Below are 23221 nucleotides of genomic sequence, written 5' to 3' on the forward strand. Positions count from 1 at the left end.
AGGTTGTCTTCTATGTCTGCTGACTTGAGTGTAAGACACCGGGGCCATTGGTCACAACCCTTTTGGCGGAAAGTATATCTTCTTCGATTACTGATCTACACTTCTTCACATGCCGTACCCATTGAGTGCTTTTGTTAATCAGTGACTGTTCATCTTCTTTTATTAGACTAGGAGATGTTTTGGGGGTATTAGTCAGGAAAACTAGGCATTAATAGAGCTAGTCAATAATTTAGGATGGCCTCTATTTGACCCTTGTGGAAATGGGCCTAAGTTCCATGGGGAAATGGGGAATGGGGGCTGTCTGTGGTCGTGCTGCTTATCTTAGCTGGTATGAACAAGGGAATACATTCTGGCCTGGCTTAAGTGCAATCTTTTGTCACTAACTGATTGGACAACTGTCGGAGTGATTTTTGGATCCTTATTTGTTCCGCCTATACAACCGGAACAGGAAGCGCTGGCTGTTGAAAGCGTGGGAGTGGGTGGTCTAGCGGAGTCTAGGGTGAGGGTTTGAATAATAGGTTTCATGGTTTCTGTTAGTTTATCAATCAAACCTTTCAGTGAACTGACTACTTCCCTGAAAATACTTGTCTGTACCATTAGATCCGCTATCCGGTTAGTGAGCTGACCCAAACACACACACTTGCATGACCCGGGGGAACTGTATCAGACATATCCTCTACCAGTCCTGTGCTAATTATTTACTGGGAGGGCACATTGTCCTCGTTTATGTTTGTCAAAGGGGCAAATCTATTAGAACACTCTAGTGCACACTCCGAATGAGTTTCTTTGCCTAGATTAGAGCGGGAAGGTGGAATCAACCCTGATTGTGGTGCATCTTCTAGCTGTGTTAGTAGGGGTTCTTTCTGTGTTAGTCTTTTAAACATATCAGGTATAGATTTAACAATCCAGGGGGACAAGGGATACTTGGTAGGGAGTGCTCCCCTCTGTCAAGGGGCGGAGGGGCTGTTAAAATCGCTTCGCAATCACCAATCAGATTATCTATACGGTTCATGACACAATCATTTCTTTTAGGTGTTGGGTAGTTTGTCGACTTTTTAGTCTTCTTACCCTTCCTCACAACTCCCCCCCGCCCCCCAAAACGTCCACAGCCTTCCTTTTGCCCATGCTGAGTGGTGACGATAGTGACTACACAAGCGCTAGTAAGCTACAACCAATGTACTGCATTGCAATTTAGTGGTCCAACCATATACTAAGTTCAAAACTAGGCTGGACACCCAGAGCAAGAAATAACTTATGTTTGTCCTCTTTCAGCTAACTGTATCATCTAAGGTGAATATTGCGACCAATTTCATCACACTGGCTGCTAGTGGCGAAGGACCAAAAATTAAAAGACAGTACCTTGTGATTGTCACAATCCAGTCCAGTATTAGAGGGGTGGCCCTGCCCTGCCTCTTCCTGGCAATGACTGGCAAGGACGGGCCCACCCTTGGCCTGGTCTTCGCCCGGGCACGGCCCGCATGCGTCCCGCTCCATGGGGGTCGAGGCAGCACTTTGTAGCATGGTGATGACGCCTCCCCCTCAGCAGCTGCCGGCAATGATGCTCGTTGCACCCTGAGACACAGAGTCCCACCAGGATGTAGCTGTCTGCTGTCTGCTGCACACGCTGAGTCTGCGGCAGGGCAGGAGAGTGGTTTAGCCCAGCCGGGGTCCCCATTCAAAGCTCCCAGCAGAGAAGCGCATCCCTACTCGGTCCCTCCGGAAAACCAGCCGCCCTAATGTTAGGCCGCGAGCAGCCCTCTGAATCATCTGCTCTGACTCTCGATAGCGCTACTTCTTTTTGTAGTGCATCCATCTGTAGTTGATGGTCCGTGACTGCAGGGCTGACCACCTCTGTGTTCTGCACCCTGTCTTACCTTTTTGTGATCATCTTTCAGGAGCCGTATATAAATTAGCAGCGAGTCTAAATTCGGTTCAATAGTAGCCATAAGGCTGCTGACCTCTGCCAGACGTTTCGAAAATTTCTAGGTACGATCCTGTTGAAGGAGTTCCACTGTGGATTGCGCCGGTTCGGTGACTGTGCACCTGCGGGATGTCTCCGCCCTTCCCCTTTTGTACCTTGGCCATCACAGGAAAGTAGTTAGGGAGACCGGTCGCTCAAATCCAGCCAAAGTCCCTTTCCAACCCAGTGTGCCAAATTCTCTTTCACTGCTCCGGTGTGGGAGAGGAGCGCATAAAGGTAATTGTATCCCATGCCACGTTCGCAGTTATGGTGGAGCGAGCTTCCCCCGGTCAACCTTCTTCACCCCTGTCAGTCTCAGGGTGTGCAGATGAAAGCGATAACTACCAAGCCCTTCTCACATCCCGTCGGACAGAGGACCACTGATAATTGTCAAGGGTCTGCATGACAGCAGCGGAATTGGAACAGTTAATCCTTACCATACTTGCCTCCAGCAGGTCATCGGGTGTGGCTTTCCCCATTAAAGCAGCCCCCGCTCACCACAGCTCCTCCCGCCTCAGGTCAGACCCATCTGCCAAGTGTCCGCTCTCCAGTCTTTGTCCCTTCTGCAAGGCCGCATCAGGGGGCGAGAAACAGCCCCTTTTCTCCCTTCTCACCAGAAGCGGCCTCCACCCCTCGGGCGGCTCATACCGGGACCCGCGTCGCAGCAGCCTTCTCGTCTCGCAGCGCTCTTGGCCCAAGTTGGGCCCACAGGCTGGGAATCTGTCCAGCAGTCCCCACCCTTCGATGGGGCAGCGGCCTCAGTCCACAAGTCCAAGACGGGGATGCGCAGGATCCTTACAGCCTCATACTTAATGCATGTGGGTCCTCCGCTGACTCTGGCACGCTCATATACATCCCCTGTCAAAGAGTGGTGAGGGGGAAGAGGATGGAGAAATTACTGCAGTGGGTCAGAGCTCGCGATCAAGCGACCGTCCCGTCAACTATCTTGGACAGCCCCCAAGCATGATGAACACTTCATTACTTTTATTTCTAACCCTCTCGTCGCATTTTTTTTTCAAACATACTTTTATTAGAAGGTTGCAATACAGTACATCGCTGGGCGTATCATCCCACATAGCCTTGTCATAACAATGCGAAGCATATCCCATGCAATAGCAATGACAACATATTTAGCCATTATCTACAGCGTCCACCATATCCTGTTATGCATGCATCTGTAAACATACCCAGTATCATTCCTACTTTCATTTTTCCATTCAGGGAAGACATCCCCCCGACCATATCCGATTGTCATACAGCTCTAAGAGGATACATCTTGAATATGGTGCCATACCCGGACTATACTGCACCAACATGTGACATAGTACTTCTAACCCTCTGGTCGCAAGAGTAAAAACAATGTCCTCTAAGTATCATGTAAGCCAATCACCTAGTCTACCGTCAGTAATTTCCGGCCCACTATTAAGTATTACAGTCAGTCAGGGCATTCGTCAGGGCTGATTCCTGTCCTACTCTTGCCCTAATTTGTCTATTCTCAGACACTCAGTGATGTGAGAGAAAGAAAAGGGAACAAGGACACCTGTATTTTATTTGGAGGAGATATAGCTTAGTGGCTACAGCAGCTGACTTTGGAACCTGGGAACTTAAATTTAAATCCTGGCCTCAGTGCTGGGCTCAACTTCGTGTGATTCTGGGCACACTACTTAATCTCCCTGGGAAATGTATTTGTGTAATCCCCACTTACTTTAACTACATTAACTTGTACTGTCCCACAGCTCCTTGTAATGTACAGAGCTCTGTTTCCAGCTAGTTTTGCGCTTTATGAATACATACCTGGTGAACAACCAGTCATAGCTTAACCTTTAGATCACCGATTGTTTTCAGTATCCTGTGTGTAATTAGTTATAGGAAAAGTTGGTTGGGTCATATTGCTGAAAAACGTTAGTACCTCTCAATTTTTCCTTTAAATCTTGTCAAACAATACCTGGTTGTCTACAAGAGCACTGACCGGGAGTCAGTCTTATCTTTTACTCTAAACAGTCGTTACTTGACTGATTTCAGGTGTTCAAATAATGAAAACATTTCCTGAACTGTTCCATGCAAGTCAGCATGTTGCCCACTGTAAATGCGCTGCTGGGTCATATAACTAAGTTTGAGAGTCCCATCCTTCCTCATATATTGGTAAGTGGAGTTCAACCTTCGTATGTCCAATAACCCAAACAAAGTCAATAATCATAATCATTTGCCTAAATATTTTATTCGTGATGACAAGTCGCAGGTATGCTAAAAGTACAGACACGTCAATAGCATGATCATCTTAGAAAGAGACGCTAGTCTCGCAACTGCTAACAGTAGCCACTTCGACATTTCTATGTAGATCAGTGACGCAAAAGCCCTGCCAATCTTGCGCTGTAGCACATTGTCAGCTTTGGGACAAATATGAATGCCCATGTATCTAAATATAGTCATTTACCATGCTAAAGGAGTTGGTTTTGTCCTCTGGGAATGTACTAATTTGCTTGAGTCCAACGGGTAAACACAGGATTTTCCCAGATTAATTGTCAATACCAAGACCAGGTCAATGCTAAAAATTAGGTCTTAATCGTTAGCTACATCTTTCATATATTAAAGCACGTCATCTGCATATAGAGGATACCGTTTTATGCACCATATAGTGTAATTTACTTAAAGTATGTCTATTTTCTCTTCTTAAAGGCTAGCAACTCCATTGTCAATATAAATAACCATAGTGAGGAGGGTACCCATGCTTTATCAAACTACTTAACACCCATTAATCCAACATTACTCGACCTGTTCAGCACTGTGGAGTGGGTATACAGGAGTGTGACCCAACTCAGTATCTTCTCTTCAAATACCATGCCTAATAGAATATTTAATAAGAAAAAAAATCAAACTATTTATGTTGCAGGTATTCTCTTACCAAGAGATACCACCGCAATGTGTGTACTTCTCGGGGGTACTCACCAGAACATGAAAGACCTGGAGCAAACTTGTGGGGGTTCTACGGCCTGGCACAAACCCTCATTGATCTGACTATAATTATGTGGGTAGTACTTTCTGGATTCTGGTTACTATCCTCTTCGCTAGTATCCTAAAGCCCAAATTTATCTTTGATAATGCTCCGCAGGTGGCCTTGACAGGGGCATCTATACCAGGATTGGGCAGTGCCACTTTCACTGTGCCTTTCGATGTTGGAGGCATGCAGCCTACCTATTTGGCAGTTTCATACATTTACAGTAGGTGGTGTGCCAAGATATCGCTACACATTCCGTAAACGTGTGTGTGAAGGCTAGACGAGTTGGGCATTTTTCCAGTTTCCAATGCTCGAATCGCACCCCAAACCTCCCCTGTGGTTAATGGGGCAAAGATAACTTCCTTCTGTCCCTACCATTCTCACCTCTGCAGAATGAACAAACTCTCTTAACTGAAAAGATGAAATACACACCCATTTTTTTATATGCGATGCTGGATAAATTAAAGAGTATATCGCCAAAAATCACGAGGCGGGTGCCACCAAGAAACACCGGAGCATAATCTGGGTAGAGGATAATATTATTCGTTTTTGGTGCCCTCCTCACGTTGTCTGGAAGTATACTCTATAATTTAAGCAGAATAGTCTATTAATAATGGCTGCATATCTCTTCTTTTTCAAATTAGTACATCAGTGTTATCAGATGCAGGAGATGTCCCCAACCTTTTCTCTTCTGCACTAAACTTGTGCTCTGTTTTGCTTCCCTGTGATGCGCCACGTCCACCCCATCAATTACTTTAAGCATTCAATACATAAAGCTTTTAGAGAGTCAGAGTTGTCCGCAAAGTACTCCACTATAGCATCATTGAAGGTGCATCTATATTCGGTGTCCTGTAAAACCTAGCATCTGAAGGCATCAGGTCAGCATTGTAGCGACCGATTTGTCACATCGCACTGATACCAGCTAAGGGTTGTAATCTGAGAGCATTCTTATTAAATTCTTACATTGTGATTCATTAGACCAACTTGTTTTGCACACAGTGTACAGTGAATAGGTCTTGTAGCACAAGTTAGTTACCTTCGATAACAATATATCAGTAAGAAACATTAGTAGTGATAGATTCCTTACCCTAGAATTACCCCCAGGCGTCAGACTGGATCTGGTAAGTTTTTCGTCAGCAGTACCCCTGCGCATTGGTAGGCGTCGTCGTGCGGCTCCGCCAGCGTCGTTGGCATCATCAAGAGGACATCGCTGGAGCTACTTAAACACGCCCACGCACACTGACGTCAGTTCTGTACACGACTTTCCGCGGCAGGAACGCAAAGCCATAAAAGAGACTAACCCCTGGTGCCTTGAAACTAGGGCCCTGAAAGGGATGACCTTAACCCTAGAAATCAGTTCGCAGAATGGGGAGAACTGGTGGAGCGATAAGGAATCTATCACTACTAATGTTTCTTACAGATATATCGTTACAGCAGGTCAGTAACTTGTACATCTGAAACAAACACATAGTGATAGGTTCCTTACCTTAGAATAGATACCCCAGCAATACCAACCCCGGTGGTGGGTCTGCAAACCAAGATCACACCAGAAAGTCCTGGAGAACAAAATGGCCAAAGAAGCCGTCTCTCCGGTCTTGGCTGTCAGGCAGTGCTTGTAAACATGTGCATCGAGGCCCACTTAGCTGCCTGACAGATGTCATGCAAGAGAACTCCCCGTCCCACAGCAGTAGTGGCTGCCGTCGCACTGGTAGAATGGGCACGTAGCCCCACTGGAGGCTCCTTTTTAGCGAAGCACTTAGTGATGCACTGAACGAACCACCAAGAGATGGTCCGTTCGTGCACGACCCGACCTTTCTTGGCGCCCACGCCGCCAACAAAGAGCTGGTCATCCATCCGGAACCGTTGTGTGCGGTTCAGGTAGAATGAGAGTACACGTTTTGGGTCCAGACGATGGAGCCTCTCTTCTTCTTTAGAGGGATGCGGATACGGAAAGAAGGTGGGCAAAGTGATGGTCTGCCCGATGTGAAAGGCAGTGACAACCTTTGGCAGAAAAGAAGGAAGAGTCCTTAGAACAACCTTGTCCGGATGGACAGAGAAAAGGAGGCTTAGAAGAAAGAGCCTAGAGCTCACTCACTCTTCTAGCAGAGGTGATGGCCACCAGGAATGCAGTTTTCAAAGTAAGAAGACAAATATGACAGTTTTGAAGTGGCTGAAAGGCAGCACACATCAAATATGTTAAAACCAGGTTCAACAATACCTATTTGCTCGAATAATAGATGCAAAAGAAATAATGGATGGCAGACAAAGTAATGCAAATATAATACTGTACCTATGTGCCTAGTAAAACAATATTTAAATAATAGCCTTGCCGGGCTGAATCCAATAAACCTTGACCCTCTCGTTCCTCCCTATACTATCCCCACCCCCCACTCACCCAGGTCGGGAAAACTGGAACATTTTTGGTTTGTTTCGGAATTACGAAATGTATCCTTAGTTTAGATGTCACTAGTTGAAGCGAAGAGCATTGATAATATGTATACAGTGCGATTGGATCAAGGTTACATGAGCAACTAAATGCAATTTACGGGTTAATCCTAGCAACTGAGAGACGTAGTCCTATTCGAAATGTAGTAGTAATCCTTTTCTGTAAATTGTACAACTGCAATTTTGAATAAAAATAATTTTTTTTAAAATCTTTAAAAAAACAGTACGACTAAAAGTACAATTTAAATGTGGATGTAAATTCAAAATTATTTGATTGTATAAGTAACTGTGTAAATTGGCTAGAACTTTAAAATAATTAGTTAGACAGATTTTGCAGTTTTACCTTTCAAGTTCCTTTGCTTTATACTTCCACCATGTGTCTGGTTCACGGAATGCAACTGTGTATTTGTGTTGTACAGCCTGAATAAAAACAAATAAAAAAAATCAGTTTAGAACATCACATTTATTGTTCCTATTTATCCATCAACTCAGGTTCAGAAGGGAAAAGGGTTTTTAAAAAACTCACAGATTAGAACTTTAAAAGCTGTGCAAAGCTATGCATCATTACAGTTCAAGGTTGCCGGCTTGGAGTCAGTTAGGTTTATAGATTCATTGCTCGTTTAGACTGTCCCCCATTCCTCCAGTGAGTCTCCTGTAAATGGGCGGTCTGAATCTTCTCGCCTTTCAGGTATTGGAAAAAAGCTGACGTTTATCAGGGTCTCCTCGACATTATGGGACAGAAACGTAAATGCAACATAAGATTAAAAACTAACTGGGCGTGGCCAATCAAGATGGCCGGTTAGAAGCTTCTTTCTGTCTGAGCTCCCGTCGGCATAAATGTAATCCTGCCTTAATCCTCCGTCTGAGTGGCCATCCTCCACCCTTCATCCTCCCCTCCCCCCCCTCCACTCCCCCAGCTGACGACGATATGGGGAGGCTGTAGGAGGATCCCATGTGGCCCTCGGGACCGTCGAACAGCAGAGACGGGTAGGCCTCTTATCAGATCACGTTGGACCTCCCTGAATCCAGGCATGTAAAGGGCTACAACCCTGGATCAAGGACAGACAGCCTGGCAGCAAGCCCAAGAGCTTTGGCAGAAAGCCTGAGAACCAGCAGCGGCTCTTCCGTTATGGGGAGGAGCGAGCACCGCCCCCCAACAAGCCCAGCAGGTACACACAGAATAATAAACTGGTCATTACCATTTTATTACTCTGTGTGCCACTGGCCGCCCTAGCGCAAGCGTGATGGTGAGGTGGGCAGAAAGATTCCTGTGTATTGCAGGATGCTCAGTGCACATGACAGGTTGGCTGGCTGTCTACAGTGAGACCGTCCTGGGGCCAAGACTGTCTGGTGGGACCGTTGAGCAATTACAAGTCCTCTAGCACCTACTACATATGGTCCGTGAGGTGTAAAACTGAGCTGCGGCTGGAGCCTGCGAGCTGTGTCATGTGCCCGCATCGCACTGGAGGCCCTGAAAGTGTTTGTGGGAGCAGTCCAGCTGGCAGAGGGGTGGTGAGGCAAGTACCGATCCCTAAGCAGGTGGGTGCACTGCAATACCTGCGACCTTGGAACTCGACATGGTAGGAAAGGAGCCTGTGGAGGTGCCGGGACGCGTGGGCCTGCTCCAGCACAACATTGGGCCAGCACTGAAGACCTGCCGGTCTCCGATGAGACCTTTCCTCCTTCTGCCTTGGTGATTCCCGAAGCTGGGTACCGCCTTGCGCAATGAAGACCTTGGGTAAAGTACTGGAAACGAGCGCCTCACATTGCCCATGAATCAAGCAAATTAAGTGAGCGACTGGCCTAGTGGGATGGAACTGTGCCGCATGGTCCTGCTGCTGGGAGGCACCAGCATGGCCGGACTGTTTTGGTCCCTGGGTGCCTGGGTTTTGGTCCAGCCAACAGCAGGAGTCTATTGATCTGACCATACTGGTGCCGGCTCCTCCCTGCAGGTACTGCAATTTTGGCTGGGGACTTTAGACTCAGAGAGTTGTGGAGCACATGTGACTATACACCTGATCAACAGGGAGCAAGAGTGTTGTGTACGCATATGGTACAGAAAGGGACCAGAAGCAGAACTCGCAGGTGCGTTTTTTACAGTTGGCTGGCCTCTGCCGGCGAGGGGATCAGTTTGGGCACTGCAGGGGTGCACAGAACTCCTCCTGCTGTTCAACAGATGCAGCGCCCCATCAGGACTGTAGGGCTCAAGGGCAAGCACTGTAGTAACCTTGTGCACTTCTCCTCCCCAGGGAGGTGGACATCTCTGGGAGCACTGATGGTGATGGGGAGTTCCGCCAGCACCCCAGGTGACCGCTACAAACCATAAAAACCTTATCCTCAAATGTAGTGTCAGTACACCTACCCCCATGAGCAGCCCCCGCCCTAATGGGTCCCTTGACTGTGGAGTACTGCTATTGACTTCCAGCTGCTACCGGTCCCTTGCGGCATGCGCTAGAAGCCCCGTAGTTGACACTGAACTTCAGCTAAATCCTGAATCATTGGATCCGCATTGGTGACTTCCGCCATCAATGTCAAGCCCGCACAGTCAAACAAAATCAATAATTACACAGCCTGCTGACCCAATCAGGGAGATAGGAGTGCAGGGCCTGGAGGAACATGCTGGAGAGGCGGTGAGATCGGCCCGTCTCTCGCAGATTTGCTGGTAATAATACAAGGCTCATGAGTTGAGATGGTTAACAAGATCAATGCAGTTGCCATAGATGTTAACTTGCTCCGTACTGACCTGCAGGAGGTGACTGATTGAGTGGCCATCATGGAACAGAACATTGACACCTTGCAACAAGAGGTCTGCAATTTGCGCTCCATGGTCTCTAACCTCGAAAAGCTGACAACCCGCCTGGATGAACGCATAGAGGATCCTGAGGGGTGATCCCGGAGAAACAACCTGCGATTCGTAGGCTTCCCAGAAAGAGCGGAGGGGCAATCCGCCGAATGGTTACTCGAGGAATGGATTACTACAGCCCTTTTACAAGACACATACATATGGGGAGACTGCATATCCTGCCTCTAGGAATGAAGGGGGCAACTATATGCCACCTCATACTCCATTCATATCTGGGGTGGGCTGATTTGTGTGGCTTCCGGGGTACGCTTTCTTCTTAGAGGTCATGTCCTGGATCCGGAGGTTAGGTTATGATATTACATAGAACGGTAGACGGACGAGAAATTTGCCTGGTGAACGTTTATACATCAAACAATGGCTGCCTAAACTTTTACACTAAGGTCGCAGTGGCTGCCTCGCCCTATCTCGCCGCTGACATCATCATGGCGGGAGATTGTAATTGTGTACTAAATGGTGCTGTAGCTCATGCCCCACCCAGGCTTTATACTAAACATCATCTAACTAGAGCATTGCGCAACACGATGTGAGAATTACGCCTTCTTGACATCTGGAGAAACAGACATCCACAGGAAAAACTGTTCTCCTGATACACCCCTGCAGCGGGAACCCAGAGCCAGCTGGACTATTGTCTGGTCTCCAGTGATCTATCACAGACGGTGTTGGGGATCTCATATCTGACTCGCTGTCAGACTACACTCCTATCCTTTTGAGTGGGAGTGCAGGGGCCTGGCGATACCACTCTCTTCCCTTTGGCCAGAGACACTGACAGATCCCCCAATCAATGCCATGGTCGCAGACACATTAACATACTGCTTTCATTTTTTATTTTTTTATCTCTTTTATTGAATTTCCTATGTTTCATTACAACCGAACACAAAGTAAGCATCATTAATCATAGTTACCATTGGTACATAACCCGTTATTGGCATTTCGGGTGCATTGAGTGATTCAACTTTCTGATCTAACAAATTACTCATATCTGTCCGATTTAAGCATCCTAGTCTTGCAACATATACGCGTATTGGAAGATTTTCTACATGTTAAGTACATACATAGCACACATTGGTTCATGGCATTACAGCATGCCATGGTTTCTAACAATAGGAGGGGTCAATTCTGTGTTCATGCCATTTGTGTCCAGCTGTGTCCTGCAAAGTATTTAGAATTTTGTAGCACATTGTAAACAACTTGTATGCCTCACCCGACGTCAGGATTTTGGCTTGGGTGTGTGTCTATGACTTTACCGTTGATTTCGCTTCAGTGTCTTACACTGCACGATTATATTGTGTGTGTGTTGGGCATGGTGTGTCCCTTAACTGTGGAGGAGGGTTAATAATGGCAACTGCGCCAAAATAAATAATACCTAACGAATACGGTGCCTGAACTGAGGGGATGGCACCTAAGAACACAGGGAGCAACTGTGTTGGCGTTGGTGTATAATATTTGTGTGTTGGCATCAGTCATTAGCTGGGCTTGGGGTACCCTCATTGCTGCACCTGTTTAGTGAGTTGATGTCTTTCGCGCAACCTCCCCTCCGCTATTCGCCTCCATGAGCCCTCTTCTATGATGGCTGTTCTAAGGGCGCGTCACCTGTTAGGGTTTGCGAGGAGAGGTTGTTCTCTTGTGTGTAGGTCAATGAGGATAGGATTGTATCCCAGCTGACAGAAAGGGGAAAAATCCAGGTCCCAAGCGTGTAGTCCCACCTGAGTGCTGTGCTTTTTGCCTTAGCCCAGTTGAGCCTGGAACGTCTCCACATTGTTATGTGCAGTGGATCGGGGGCCTCCCATCTTTTCATGATTAACCTTTTCGCTACTGCCATCCCCAAATCTAAGAATCTAGCCGTGGCTTTATTGTAGCGGCTTCTGTGGTGCAAGTGCAGAAGGTATATGTGCCATTCAAAAGGGAGCGTGGGGCCTGTACATTGTGTTAGCACGCTCGCCACTGCCGACCAATATTCCGTCAATGCAGGGCACCCCCACAGCATATGCAATAAATCTGCATCTAGATGCATGCATCTGGAGCACTTTGAAGTATTGGTTGATCTTTGCGGGCGCGAGGTACGCTCAGTAGGTAATGTAACATTGTATTTGACGCAGGCGAGCATTCCTGGGGACATGAGTTGGGCTTGCCAATACTGAATCCCACTCTTTGTCTGTGAGCTGACGTCCCATGTCTACCTCCAAGTGCTGGCGGTGGCCCGCTAGGCTTTTGCCGTATGGTGTCTAAGTGATGCTGAAAACCATTTAGTGAGGTGCCCACCCGCCCATGACGTGAGGGTATTGTATAGTAAGGTGTGTCTCTGGTTCGGTGGTCATGTCTCCCCATTTGGCTTTGAAGGATGGTAGTAGGGAGTGGTGCAGTAGAAATTGGCCGGGGGCAGTTCGTCTTCCTCTGCTATTGGCGTGTATGGGATTAATGTGACCTCCCGGTGTAGATCTTCCATGTCGTGGACTCCGGCAGCATGCCAGCTTCTGAGCTCTGCTGCTGTGGTTACCGTGCCCCCTCTGGATGTGCCCTCCAAAGGCAGAGCCGGAGCGTGCGGTGTGGATGCGCAGGTGATCTAGAGAGCTCTGCGGAACCACTTATATGCCACGTTCAACAATAGTGAATCTAGAGGCGTGGTCCTTGAGCATGGGTGAAAAATCTCTGCCAGCTCCACGATCTGTATGGGGGTTGGGTGTTTGCTGTTTCTCCTCTAAGGCATTCAGCAAACCATATGACATTTGGGCTGCTAAGTAGTACTGATCTAAGTGTGGGACTGCCAGGCCACCCTGGTCCACAGGCAGGTAGAGCTAGCTGATCGTTACCCTGTGTCTAGAGTTTCCCCATATGAAGTATTTTACTAATTTTTCAAGGGGCCGGAAGACAGCCGGGGGAATGTAGTGTGGGAGGTTCAGAAAGTAGTATAGAAGCCTGGGCAATATCACCATCCTTACTATAGACACTATTCCTGTTACTGATAGCGTGAGCGTATTCCAAAAGGCCATCTGAGAGCAGATTGCGGTCACTGCTCTGCCCAAGTTTACATCTTGTAAGTCTTTTGGACTTCTGTATATGCAGATGCCGAGATAGAAGAATGTGTCTGTGCACCAACGGACTCTTGTGCCGCGAAGTGCATACCCAGGATCTCCACATCGTTCGCTGAAGGAATATAGACAGGATTTAGCTACATTTACCCATAGTCCTGATATGGAGGCAAAGCGTTCCAATATGGCTTCTAATCTCTGTGGAATGCAGTAGATGCCTCGTATGTATAACAGGAGATCATCCGCATACAAAGATTGTGTGCGTGTCATCCACTAGCTGTCTGAAATCTCCATGCGTATCGTTTCCGCTAATGGCTCAATGGCCAGTGCGTAGAGCAGTGGAGACGGGGGGCAACCCTGTCTAGTCCCTCTGCGCGCTTCCACGAGGCTTGATATGTAGGGGCCTATTTTCACCCGCACAGTTGGGGCCCTGTGTAGTAGTTCACCATATTTATGAAGGAGCCCCCAGTTGATATTTGTCTAGTGCTGCACATAGGCATCCCCATTCCAGAGAGACGAATGCCTTCTCAAGGTCTAATACGAGGCAGTCTGCTCTCGGCCACTGGGTTTGTGAATAGGCAGCTATCCTGAAAAAGCACCTGAGGTTCAAGGAGGTGTTTCTCAAGGGCACAAATCCATTTTGGTCGCAATGAACCAGGGTGGGGACCTCCTGTACCAGTCTATCTACTAAGAGCTTTGCTAGTACTTTCTAATCTACATTGAGTAGGGCGAGCAGCCTGTATGAGCCCAGCTCTGTGGGATCTTTGCCAGGTTTAGGCAGGGACATTAAGTTTGCCTCATTCATGGTTGGGGAAGGCGTTGATGACTTATTGCTGTTGTGTACAGTGTGTGCAAGTGGTGGATGATTATCGTGGCGTAGGTTTTATAGAATTCCACTGGGAATCCATCTGGGCATAGGGTTTTTTCCGCTCACCAGTGCCATGATTGCACTAAACGATAACCTCAGGTGTGAGGGACTCGTGAAGCATCTCTCTTTGCTCTGGTATGACTCTGACAGGCATATTGACTCTAAGAATGCGGCGATTTGGCTCCCCGCCTGGGGTGCCCTGGATTGGTGTAGCTCAGCATAGTGCTGTGTCATTGCCTTGTGTATACCATTGAGCCAGTGTCTACTTTTCGGGCGGTTATGGGTTGTCGCACCTGATAGTGACGTAATAGCCACGCAAGTGTTCTTCAAGCTCGATCTGCGGTAGCGTGTGTGCAGTGTTGCCGCGTAGTTGTGGCATCGGAGTTGCTCTAGCAGATCTGCTTGTTCCGCTCGTAGGAAGTCTAATGTGCTTGTGTTTCTGTTCCCCTCTGACCGTTGTGTCTCGTACTTCAGTAACTTCCCTTCTATTTTGCGAAGCGCCACAGCTAGTTGTTTACGTATGTTCCAGTTGGCCCCCCATGCAATGTCCTCTGAGTGTTGCCTTAAAGGAGTCCCATTCGAGGAGGTGGTCATCTGCAGCGCGTCATTGTTTTAAAAGAGATCTTGTATTGCTCTCCCCAGCAAGGAGTGGAACACCTGGTCCTCTAGAACCGCTGGCTGCATACGCCATGTAGGAATTGGGGGATGTCCCGTGTGCCATGTGAGCTGTAGCAGCTGGGGATTGTGATCTGAGTGCATTTACCCCAGATACTCAGTCTGCTTGATAAGTGGGAGCAGGGTGGGCGACCCCACAAAGCGGTCAAGTCTAACATGTAGGTCGTGAACGATGGAGTGAAATGAGTACATGCATGCCGTGGGATTGAGCATGCAGCAGATATCTATTAAGGTCCAGTTCATGAGCCAATCCTGCAGTGCTTGTGGATTAGAGATTGCCTGTGTGCGCGTTAGGGGTGGGTCTGACCTGTCTAGGTGTACGTCTAGAACTGCATTGAAGTCTCCCCCTAAAATCCAGGGGAGTCCGCTCCACCTAGCAAGCACACATGTAAGTTTGCGGAGGAACACGGTTTGGTCTACACCGAGCCCATAAGCAGTGCCTGCCCATTCACGAAGACGTACCTTCCCTCGGGTCTATTGCCACCTCTTCTACTGTGTGGGGAACACCCGCCTTAACCCAGATCAATGTTCCTCGCACCTGGGATGAGTACTTTGTGTTATTCACTTGACCACTCCAGCTCTCCGCTTCAGTCTGGATAAGGTGTGTTTCTTGCAGGACAGCAATCTGAGCACGCCTGCGCTACAGATACGCATTTACTGAGTATCTACGGGTTGGCGTGTGTATGCCCCTCACATTCCCGGTTACTGCGTTAACTTACACCATGAGTGCATTGTATGATTCCCTGTATTAGGGGATTGGAATTGTCCACAGTGTCAGGGGCACCAGCCAAGGTTAATGGGGTGAACTGAAAAAGGGCTAAAGCCGTGTCAAATGGACTATTTATCGTCATGAGAGCAAGTACGTGGTCGTTGCTCATCCAAACAATAGAGCCCAACAGTGGCAACTGGTGTGTGTAATATGCTTAACTGCAGGGTTGTGCGCTATGTGCTTGTGCACTGTGTCGTTTGCCCCGGTGTCTAACGGTGAGGAGAGTATTGTGGTGACATATCTCGCCCCACAGCGTCGCGTATGCGCGATGTGCAGTCTTCATCGTGATCGGGGAAGCAGGGCCCTATTCCTTATGCTAAACATGCCTTATGGTGACATCAAGTGGTGGATGTGCAGTATGTTGAGGCGTGCCTGCCGGAGCGCACTGCATGAGTGAAAACGTGTTAGCAACGATTTATACAATAAAAGGATACTCTACAACGGGTATTTGTCCAATGTTCAAATTATCTCTTTGGATGTTTGCAGGTGATATCTGGTAGCTGAAGGATTTGCGGCTTCGGACCTCCCCGGAGACGATTCAGACAGGCTGCGGGATCGAGGAGTGTGTGTCCAGTTGTCACGATCGGAGAGCAGGCCTGCATGGCAGTCACTCCATGGAGTGACCCACGGCGTTCCATCTCCCTCTGTTCCATATCTGGTATTGCTGCCTATGGGTGTGACTGTTTGGAGTTTGTCCCCCTTCCATGGCGACGGCCTTTCCTGTTTTGTTGGAGCGGCTGCCTGCTTGTCGGTGGTCTAGGTCGAGTCAGCCGGTCTGTTTCCTCTAGCCAGTCCCAGACTTTGGATGGCGTTTCAAAGAATTTTGTTTGGTTCTCGCAGCAAACACACAGCTTCACAGGGAACATGAGAGAGTATCATATGTTCAAGGAGCGTAGTTGTTGCTTAACTTCAGGGTTAGAGACCCGTCGTCTTTGAATTTGGATTGTGTAGTCCGGGAATATCATTACCAATTGGTTTTGCACTTGTATCTCAGAGAGTTTGCGTGCTTCCCTCAATACTGTGGCCTTAGTCTGGCCCCCAGAGGCGGACGACGAGCCGGCACCCTGTGAGCCCGCTCCACTACGAAATGTGGTGAGAGTATGTTGCCCAGGAGGATTTCTTGCAGCCATTGCTCCACATATGCCACCGGGTCTTGTCCCTCCTCTCCCTTGGGAAGGTCTGCTACACGTACGTTGTTGCGCCTCGAGCGGCCCTCCGCGTCGTCCAGATGGTTTTCCAGGGCGTCCATTTTGTCTGTGAGGTTTTGCTGCGCTGATGCATGGCTGCGCGTGATTGGTTTCAATTCAGCCAGGGCTTGGTCATTAGTTTGGACTTTCTCTGCCAGTTTCTGATGATCTGCTTTCAGTAAGGTGAAGTCTGATGCGACCTTGTCTATTTTTGTCTCCAATGAACTCCGAGTATGTTCTAGGACAATGCCGATTTTTTCTACTGCCCCCAGTGTAGTGTGCCTAGTTTTGTTGAGATTGCAGCGTTTGGTGCCTCGCCTGTGCCCACTGCCTCCATGTGCTGATTGTCTTGCGCCTCGGGTTGTGTTGCCGTTTGCTGTGTTAGTTCAGAGGCACCCTATGACCAGTTGTTGCGCGGTGGGCATGCGAGTACAGTTCAGGGCCAGTAGTCGTGAGAGGAACCGCGTGCCCGAGCGGGTCAATGCCGCGTGGAGACCAGGGCAACCGCAGTGTGTTTGATAGTTATATGTGGGTGCCACTCAATGGGAAGGCCTACGTGGCGTCTATGCGTTGCCCACGTGTTTCTCAGCAGTGTGCTGCGACCGCCCAGGCTCTCAGGACCCTGCCGTTCTCCCAGGAAGGATCATCTACTTCATCAGTTCGGCATGTCGCAGATGTTATGTGCCCATGGGAAGCTACCTCCCATCACCAGGGGGAGGCGCCTGCCACGAATGCCCATCACCCGTTATTGTCCTACAGGCCCTCCAGTGTATTTGTTGCACTCGCTACCGCGTCTCCGGTTTATTGCGTGCTCACAAGGGGCAAGACCATGCCCACTGTGTTGTCCGCAGCTCTGAGCATAGTGTCCCAGTCCTCCAGTGAGGGCCCTCCTCGTTGGGGCAGCTTGCTTCTCAGGGACTTTCCACCCGACGACTTTGTCTCGAGGCGAGCTTGCGCTGTGTCTGTGCCAGTCAGACGGTAGTGCTTAGCTGTGTCTACGTGCATGGCTGGCTTCCTGGTTGGGCGAGTGCTTGTGTGCTCAATTGTTTGCGTCCGGGACTTGACAGCCCCTGGGCAAGCCCCAGCTGGGTCAGTTACGCAGTTTGGTGTGCAAGCTTACTTCACCTCATGCCTGTGGGTCAGTTCATTAGGTACCAAGCGGGCCCACGCGCTGGTACTTGCTGGTGTGGGTGTACCTGCTCTTTGTCCCTAGTGGGGAGGTCGGGACCAGGAAGGGTCGCGTTCCTCCGAAGGCGCACTTCCTCCACCTTTCTCATGTGCTGGTGCACAGGGTTCCGACCGCCACCTTACTTCGCCGGATTTCTGCCTGCCGTGCCCGCCCTCCTGACCTTATTGCGCTTTGTCGCAGCTTACTATGCATGTTGTGCCTCCATCAGCCAATCTCCAGTCCCGGGACATGGTGTGTCAAGTAGGCCACGCATATTGCCTCGCATTTATTTTGCCATGCTGGGGACCCCTGGGTCAGCTGCTGTTGCGTGTTTCCTGCCCACTTCGCTGGGGCCGTACTCCTCTTCTGCCCTTTGCTCTATGGGGCAGGTCGCCCACCAATTCCCCAAGCGTTTCCTTGCCTGCATGTGCGTTGGTGGTTAGTTCCGGGGCTGTGCGCGCTCTCGTCTTTGCCTGTGGCGTGGGGCCAGGGTCAGTCACTTTCCGCGCACCGCTCTGCTCCCTCAGCCGGCCACTGCATGGGCTGTGTTAGCGCTTGCGGCAGCCACACACCACCGCGGGGCTGCTCCTTTGCGAGGGGGCACAATACACTTTTTGCCGCACCGAGATGTGTCCAGTCCTCGTGCCGCGTATCAGCACCCTGCTCTCCTGCGGGGGCACCCAGCATCCGCGTCATGTGGTCTCACAGCCCGGCGAGCCTCCTCACGGCCGCTCCCACACCCAGCACAGGCGCTCAGCTCTCCTTGCTGCAGCTTGTCACGGTGGGGTGCTCGAGATCATCTTTCTCCCGCAGCGTTCGGCTTGCGGCCATGTTATCTTGGCCTACGGCTAAGCGCGCCTGTTGCAGCGGCATTCGCGGCAAAAAGTCCTTTATTTTTGGACTCTAGCTGCACTTATGTGTCCGCGATCTGCTCCACCAGTCTGCAGCGCGGTGGGGAAGGGTCACCCGGTGATTTCTCAGGATAAATGGAGCAGCGCGGATGGAGCGCTAAAGACTCGCGTCCGCCATCTTAGCTGGCCACGCCCCCACTAACACACTAGGAGAACTGGGGCGCTTCAGGCAGTAGAGCTATGGACTGGGAGGTGATGAAGACTGTTCTACGTGGGGTGTCTTAAAGACAGGTCTGTGGGTTCTAACAACAACTGGAAAGGGACATTCAAGCACATGAGCGAGATCTGGGAGACAATCTGTGCTTCATCTACCATCTACAACCCGACAGATTAGAGGACTGGAGGGAGGCCTGTAAAGTTCTACTAGATGACTGGCGTAGACTCGAGAAGCGCATGTATACTGCATATCGCCACCGACTACACAGAGAAGGAGATAAAACTGGTGCGATGCTGACCCGTAAGTCAACCAGAAGAATCCCCAGACTCTGATCCTGACTCTGCATGATCATGCAGGAGCCATTAATGGTGCATTTCAGTCCCATTTAAGTAAAATCTATGCTAGACAGGTGGCAAGTCAGTCAAGTAAAGCAGAGGACTACCTGGTGGAAGTCCCACTCCCACGTCTCGCTTCTGATGACTGCAATGCACTAGATAGATCCATCAAGCGTCAGGAGATTCTCTCCCAATTCACTAATTAACAAGCATTTGCAATGCAATAGGTCTCGCAGTTGTTAGAGTTTGAGCCATTGCCATTGTAAATGGCAATGCCTTTTATTTATGTGTTAGTTTATAAAACGTAAATAAAAGGCATTGCCAATTACAATGCCAATGGCTCAAACTCTAACAACTGCGAGACCTATTGCATTGCAAATGCTTGTTACATTATTGCTAGCAACCATGCCTGATGCATTGAGGTGGTCACTGCTGGATAATCTTGCCTATGGTAGCCAATAAAATAACCTTGTTTTATGCTGTCACCCTTACATCTCTAGTAATATTAGTAGCTCGGGAGGATTTTCATTAAACATAAGTAGCTCTTTGTACAGAAAAGGTTGGAGACCACTGTCCTTGGAGCAAGTAGCACTGTGCTGTAGCATCTGGTCTTCTACTTCAACAAATTGTTTGATCTTGAGCAAATCACACGCTCCATATGCTTCTGTTCACTTATCTGAAAATATGTGAGCACTTTGAAACAAGCTTAATGTAATAAATAAACACCTAAGACATATTCTTAGTACAGGAGCACAGCATGGTTTTCATTCACGCATTAACAGCTAGTGACTGTTTTTGCATCTAAACAGCTGAATTTGCTCCTGAAGTTGGATCGTGCAGTACCCTTCTTGAGAGGCAGCATATCCCTCTCAATCACCAATAGGTACCTCATTTACTGCTCATAAAGGACTGAAAGAGTGACAATTGACCGTTCTTCAGTGCCTCTCTGTCAGTAGCAGGACAGGAGTCAGGACTGCGGGACAAAATCCACAACATTCAGGACCTTTAGCCCCTCTAGTAGTACTCTGTGGGTTGGGGGGGGGCAGAGGTGGCCATGTAGATTGCAGGCAGACATAGCTTATGACCCCTGGCCCCATCCCAAAGATGCCACTAGTTACTGAGAGGTGCCATTCTCAGAAATCACAAGCTGGAAAAATGGCTCAGTGAGTTAAGCGCCTTAGAAGTTGCATGCAAATTAAGACACCGCCCTACACTCCTGTCAGTATTCTACGTTGGGACAGTTCATATCTGATCCACCAAAGTGCCTTCAGGCGACCAAAGAAAGGAGGTAAATCATAAGGATTCAAAACCAAAGTTTCTGGAATGCTTTTACCCTGGATTAAGGGCCAAAACAAATCACCCACCCTTAATGAAACTCCTGAAAGTAGTGCTGCTCGACTGAAGGCATCCGTCAACAGGAGCAGCAACAACAAAATATGAGATCCAGGCCCCCAATTCACGTGTGGTGGGATTTGAACAACCTCTGAGCCCTTTCTCTTCGTTTCTGCAACCTATAACTTGGTCCCTGATCAGGATGGGCTTAGCTGCTCAAAGTTGTTGGCCCTGCAATGCATAAAGTCAATTCATTTAACCCGATATTTCCCTTAGTACTTTATTTTAGGCAACACAACTTAAAAACAAAGGCAACAAAACTTGCTCACTGTTTCCAATCAGTAGTCTGAAAATGAAGCTCTGATGTAAAGAAATATCGAGCTAAATAAACTCTGACTTTAAAAAATGGCAGCGCATAAAAAACAGGCGCTCTGCAGTGCGCTGAGGCGGCAACGCCTAATCATGGATATGGCCCTTGGAGTGGCTAAAAGACATCTATTGTACCACACAACCCAGTGCAAAAATACACAGTATTGCTGAGATCTGTTTAGAAATTGTACTTAACAGTCTTCAATCTTCGAAAGGCAAGCTCGACAGTGTGTCCTTCCGAGGTCGCTACATTTCACACTACCGAGTTCGGTGATAACGTCTTGCTCTTTGCTCTTTACAGTAATAGGAAATGGCAAAGCATGTGACACCAAGTTCTATATATACACAAAAAAATCGAATTTACTATTCTTTTTTTAACTATGAATATATGTGTAATTATTATTTTATTGCTATTGTACACCAATGTACAAAACTGAAAATAATGACACTCGTTATTAAAGCCATTTGTGGGTTTTTTTAAAAGCTGGATGATAGTGCTGTACTTTTGAGTATGCACTTAACACAACATTCTCTGAGCCTGTAGCTACTCTACAGGAGTCTTCAGTAGGTGCTGAACCCACTGATCTATCCTCCAGTCCATATTCTGGTATTAGCAGAATTCATCAACCGCACCAGACATTTCCTTATTAGCATCTATTAATATTTTTGGTGTGAAAATCCCAAATTGCCTTTTTCTAATTACGGGCCAATTTCCACCTGGAGCATGAAGCACTGGTTGTACACTCAGCACCACAGTGTTATTTCCTCAGGACTTAAAAGGGTTAATTTGCCTTGCTTTTATAATAAACTGCTGGATATAGGGCTTACACAGAGCCCGGTTCCGTGCAAAGATTTTCAGAGCTCAAGACAAAGTGTACTTTGCTATTTGGGCACTCCCCTTTCTTTAGAAACAAGGCAATTTTTTCATTCATTTGTTGCAACCTTAGGAGTGTAAAAAGCTGCAAAATTATATATTTTCGTGCCTCATTAGATTGCCCTCTTTCTCTTCTCTTAGATGGGGACTGTACCCTGCTTGGCTCCCACAAGAAACACAAAGAAGCGTCTGCAACCTGCTGTATATTAAGTGCCATAAAACCAGCATACATGCACCCATGCAAGCCCAGTTAATATCGCATTCCCAATTGATGAAAAAGAGGATGGTGTTGTAGACACAAAACATACATTTGTTGATCACAATGTTAACAATTTCACCTAATTACGTTTTTGTTCTTTCAAAGAAAAACAATTTTTATTCTACTTGGCTCTCGCACTTAATAAATAAAGCCACGATTTCTCTGCAAATATAAAATGTATTACGATGCCACGATCAGCCTACAGTAAGTCAAACAGCTAAAATTATTGGAACGTCCTCCCTCCCCATCACCGATCTAAAGACAAATGATTGAGCTTTCGAGGAACGCAGTAATCTACTTGTTCATATCAGACTTTTACCCGGCTGCCGCCTCGAGTCAAGAGGACATTTTAGAACCAACAGCAAACACTCCCGTTTAACCGCTTATCGTTTACTATCCTTTCCCTGCTGTTTATAAGCAGCTGCAACGCAGTGTGAAAGGAAAATAAACCCCCTAAATTAAAATAACTTCAATAAATTCCGCAACGGGAAAAATTCCAGTTTATCATTTGCAGCGGCTTCTGCAGAATTCTGGGGTCGCGCGTCGGTTTTGGGACAAATGTCAGCTCAGAAACCAATCGACCAAATACGGCGATTCAAAAACACAAAGTGATAAAAGAACTACATGTAACACACATTTGGGTTCAACGTGACACAGAGCAGATGAGAGAGGCCATCGCCTCTGCCAATGATGGCTCACTTGCCTGGCTGCAATCTTCTATTCGTGTGGGCTGAGGAAGGTTCCAAAACAATTAGGAACACCTACTTCCGGTTTGGCCGGCAATGCTTCCGGGTCGCCGCAGGCAGCGCGGCGGCCCGCCCTGCACGGGGAAGGGAGGCAGCTTTCGAGGAGGACAGCACCTGGCCGCGAGCGCGTTCTCGTGCGCGTGGCCTTAACAAATCGGCGCGCGCGGCCAGTGCTGTCCTCCTGGGAAGCTGAGCCGTTAACAATAAGGTCTCTGGCGAGAGCGAGCTTCGCTCGCTTCTAGCCGAGACCTAAAAAGGGCAAAAACACGGGAAGCGATGCTC

At 48.2% G+C, this 23221-nt stretch overlaps 1 protein-coding gene across 2 annotated transcripts in view; it reads right to left on the minus strand.

The window, feature by feature from the left end:
- The window catches only part of N4BP2 (NEDD4 binding protein 2), a 1406797-nt gene that overhangs the window by 904934 nt on the left and 478642 nt on the right, over nt 1-23221 (minus strand). For both annotated transcript variants that reach the window (XM_078678311.1, XM_078678313.1), the window contains exon 6: nt 7744-7820. In XM_078678311.1, coding sequence (XP_078534437.1) covers nt 7744-7820 — 77 coding nt within the window. The remainder of the gene's footprint in view (nt 1-7743; nt 7821-23221) is intronic.

Source organism: Lissotriton helveticus, chromosome 2_2 (genome assembly GCF_964261635.1).
Source record: "Lissotriton helveticus chromosome 2_2, aLisHel1.1, whole genome shotgun sequence".
Lineage (NCBI taxonomy): Eukaryota > Metazoa > Chordata > Amphibia > Caudata > Salamandridae > Lissotriton > Lissotriton helveticus.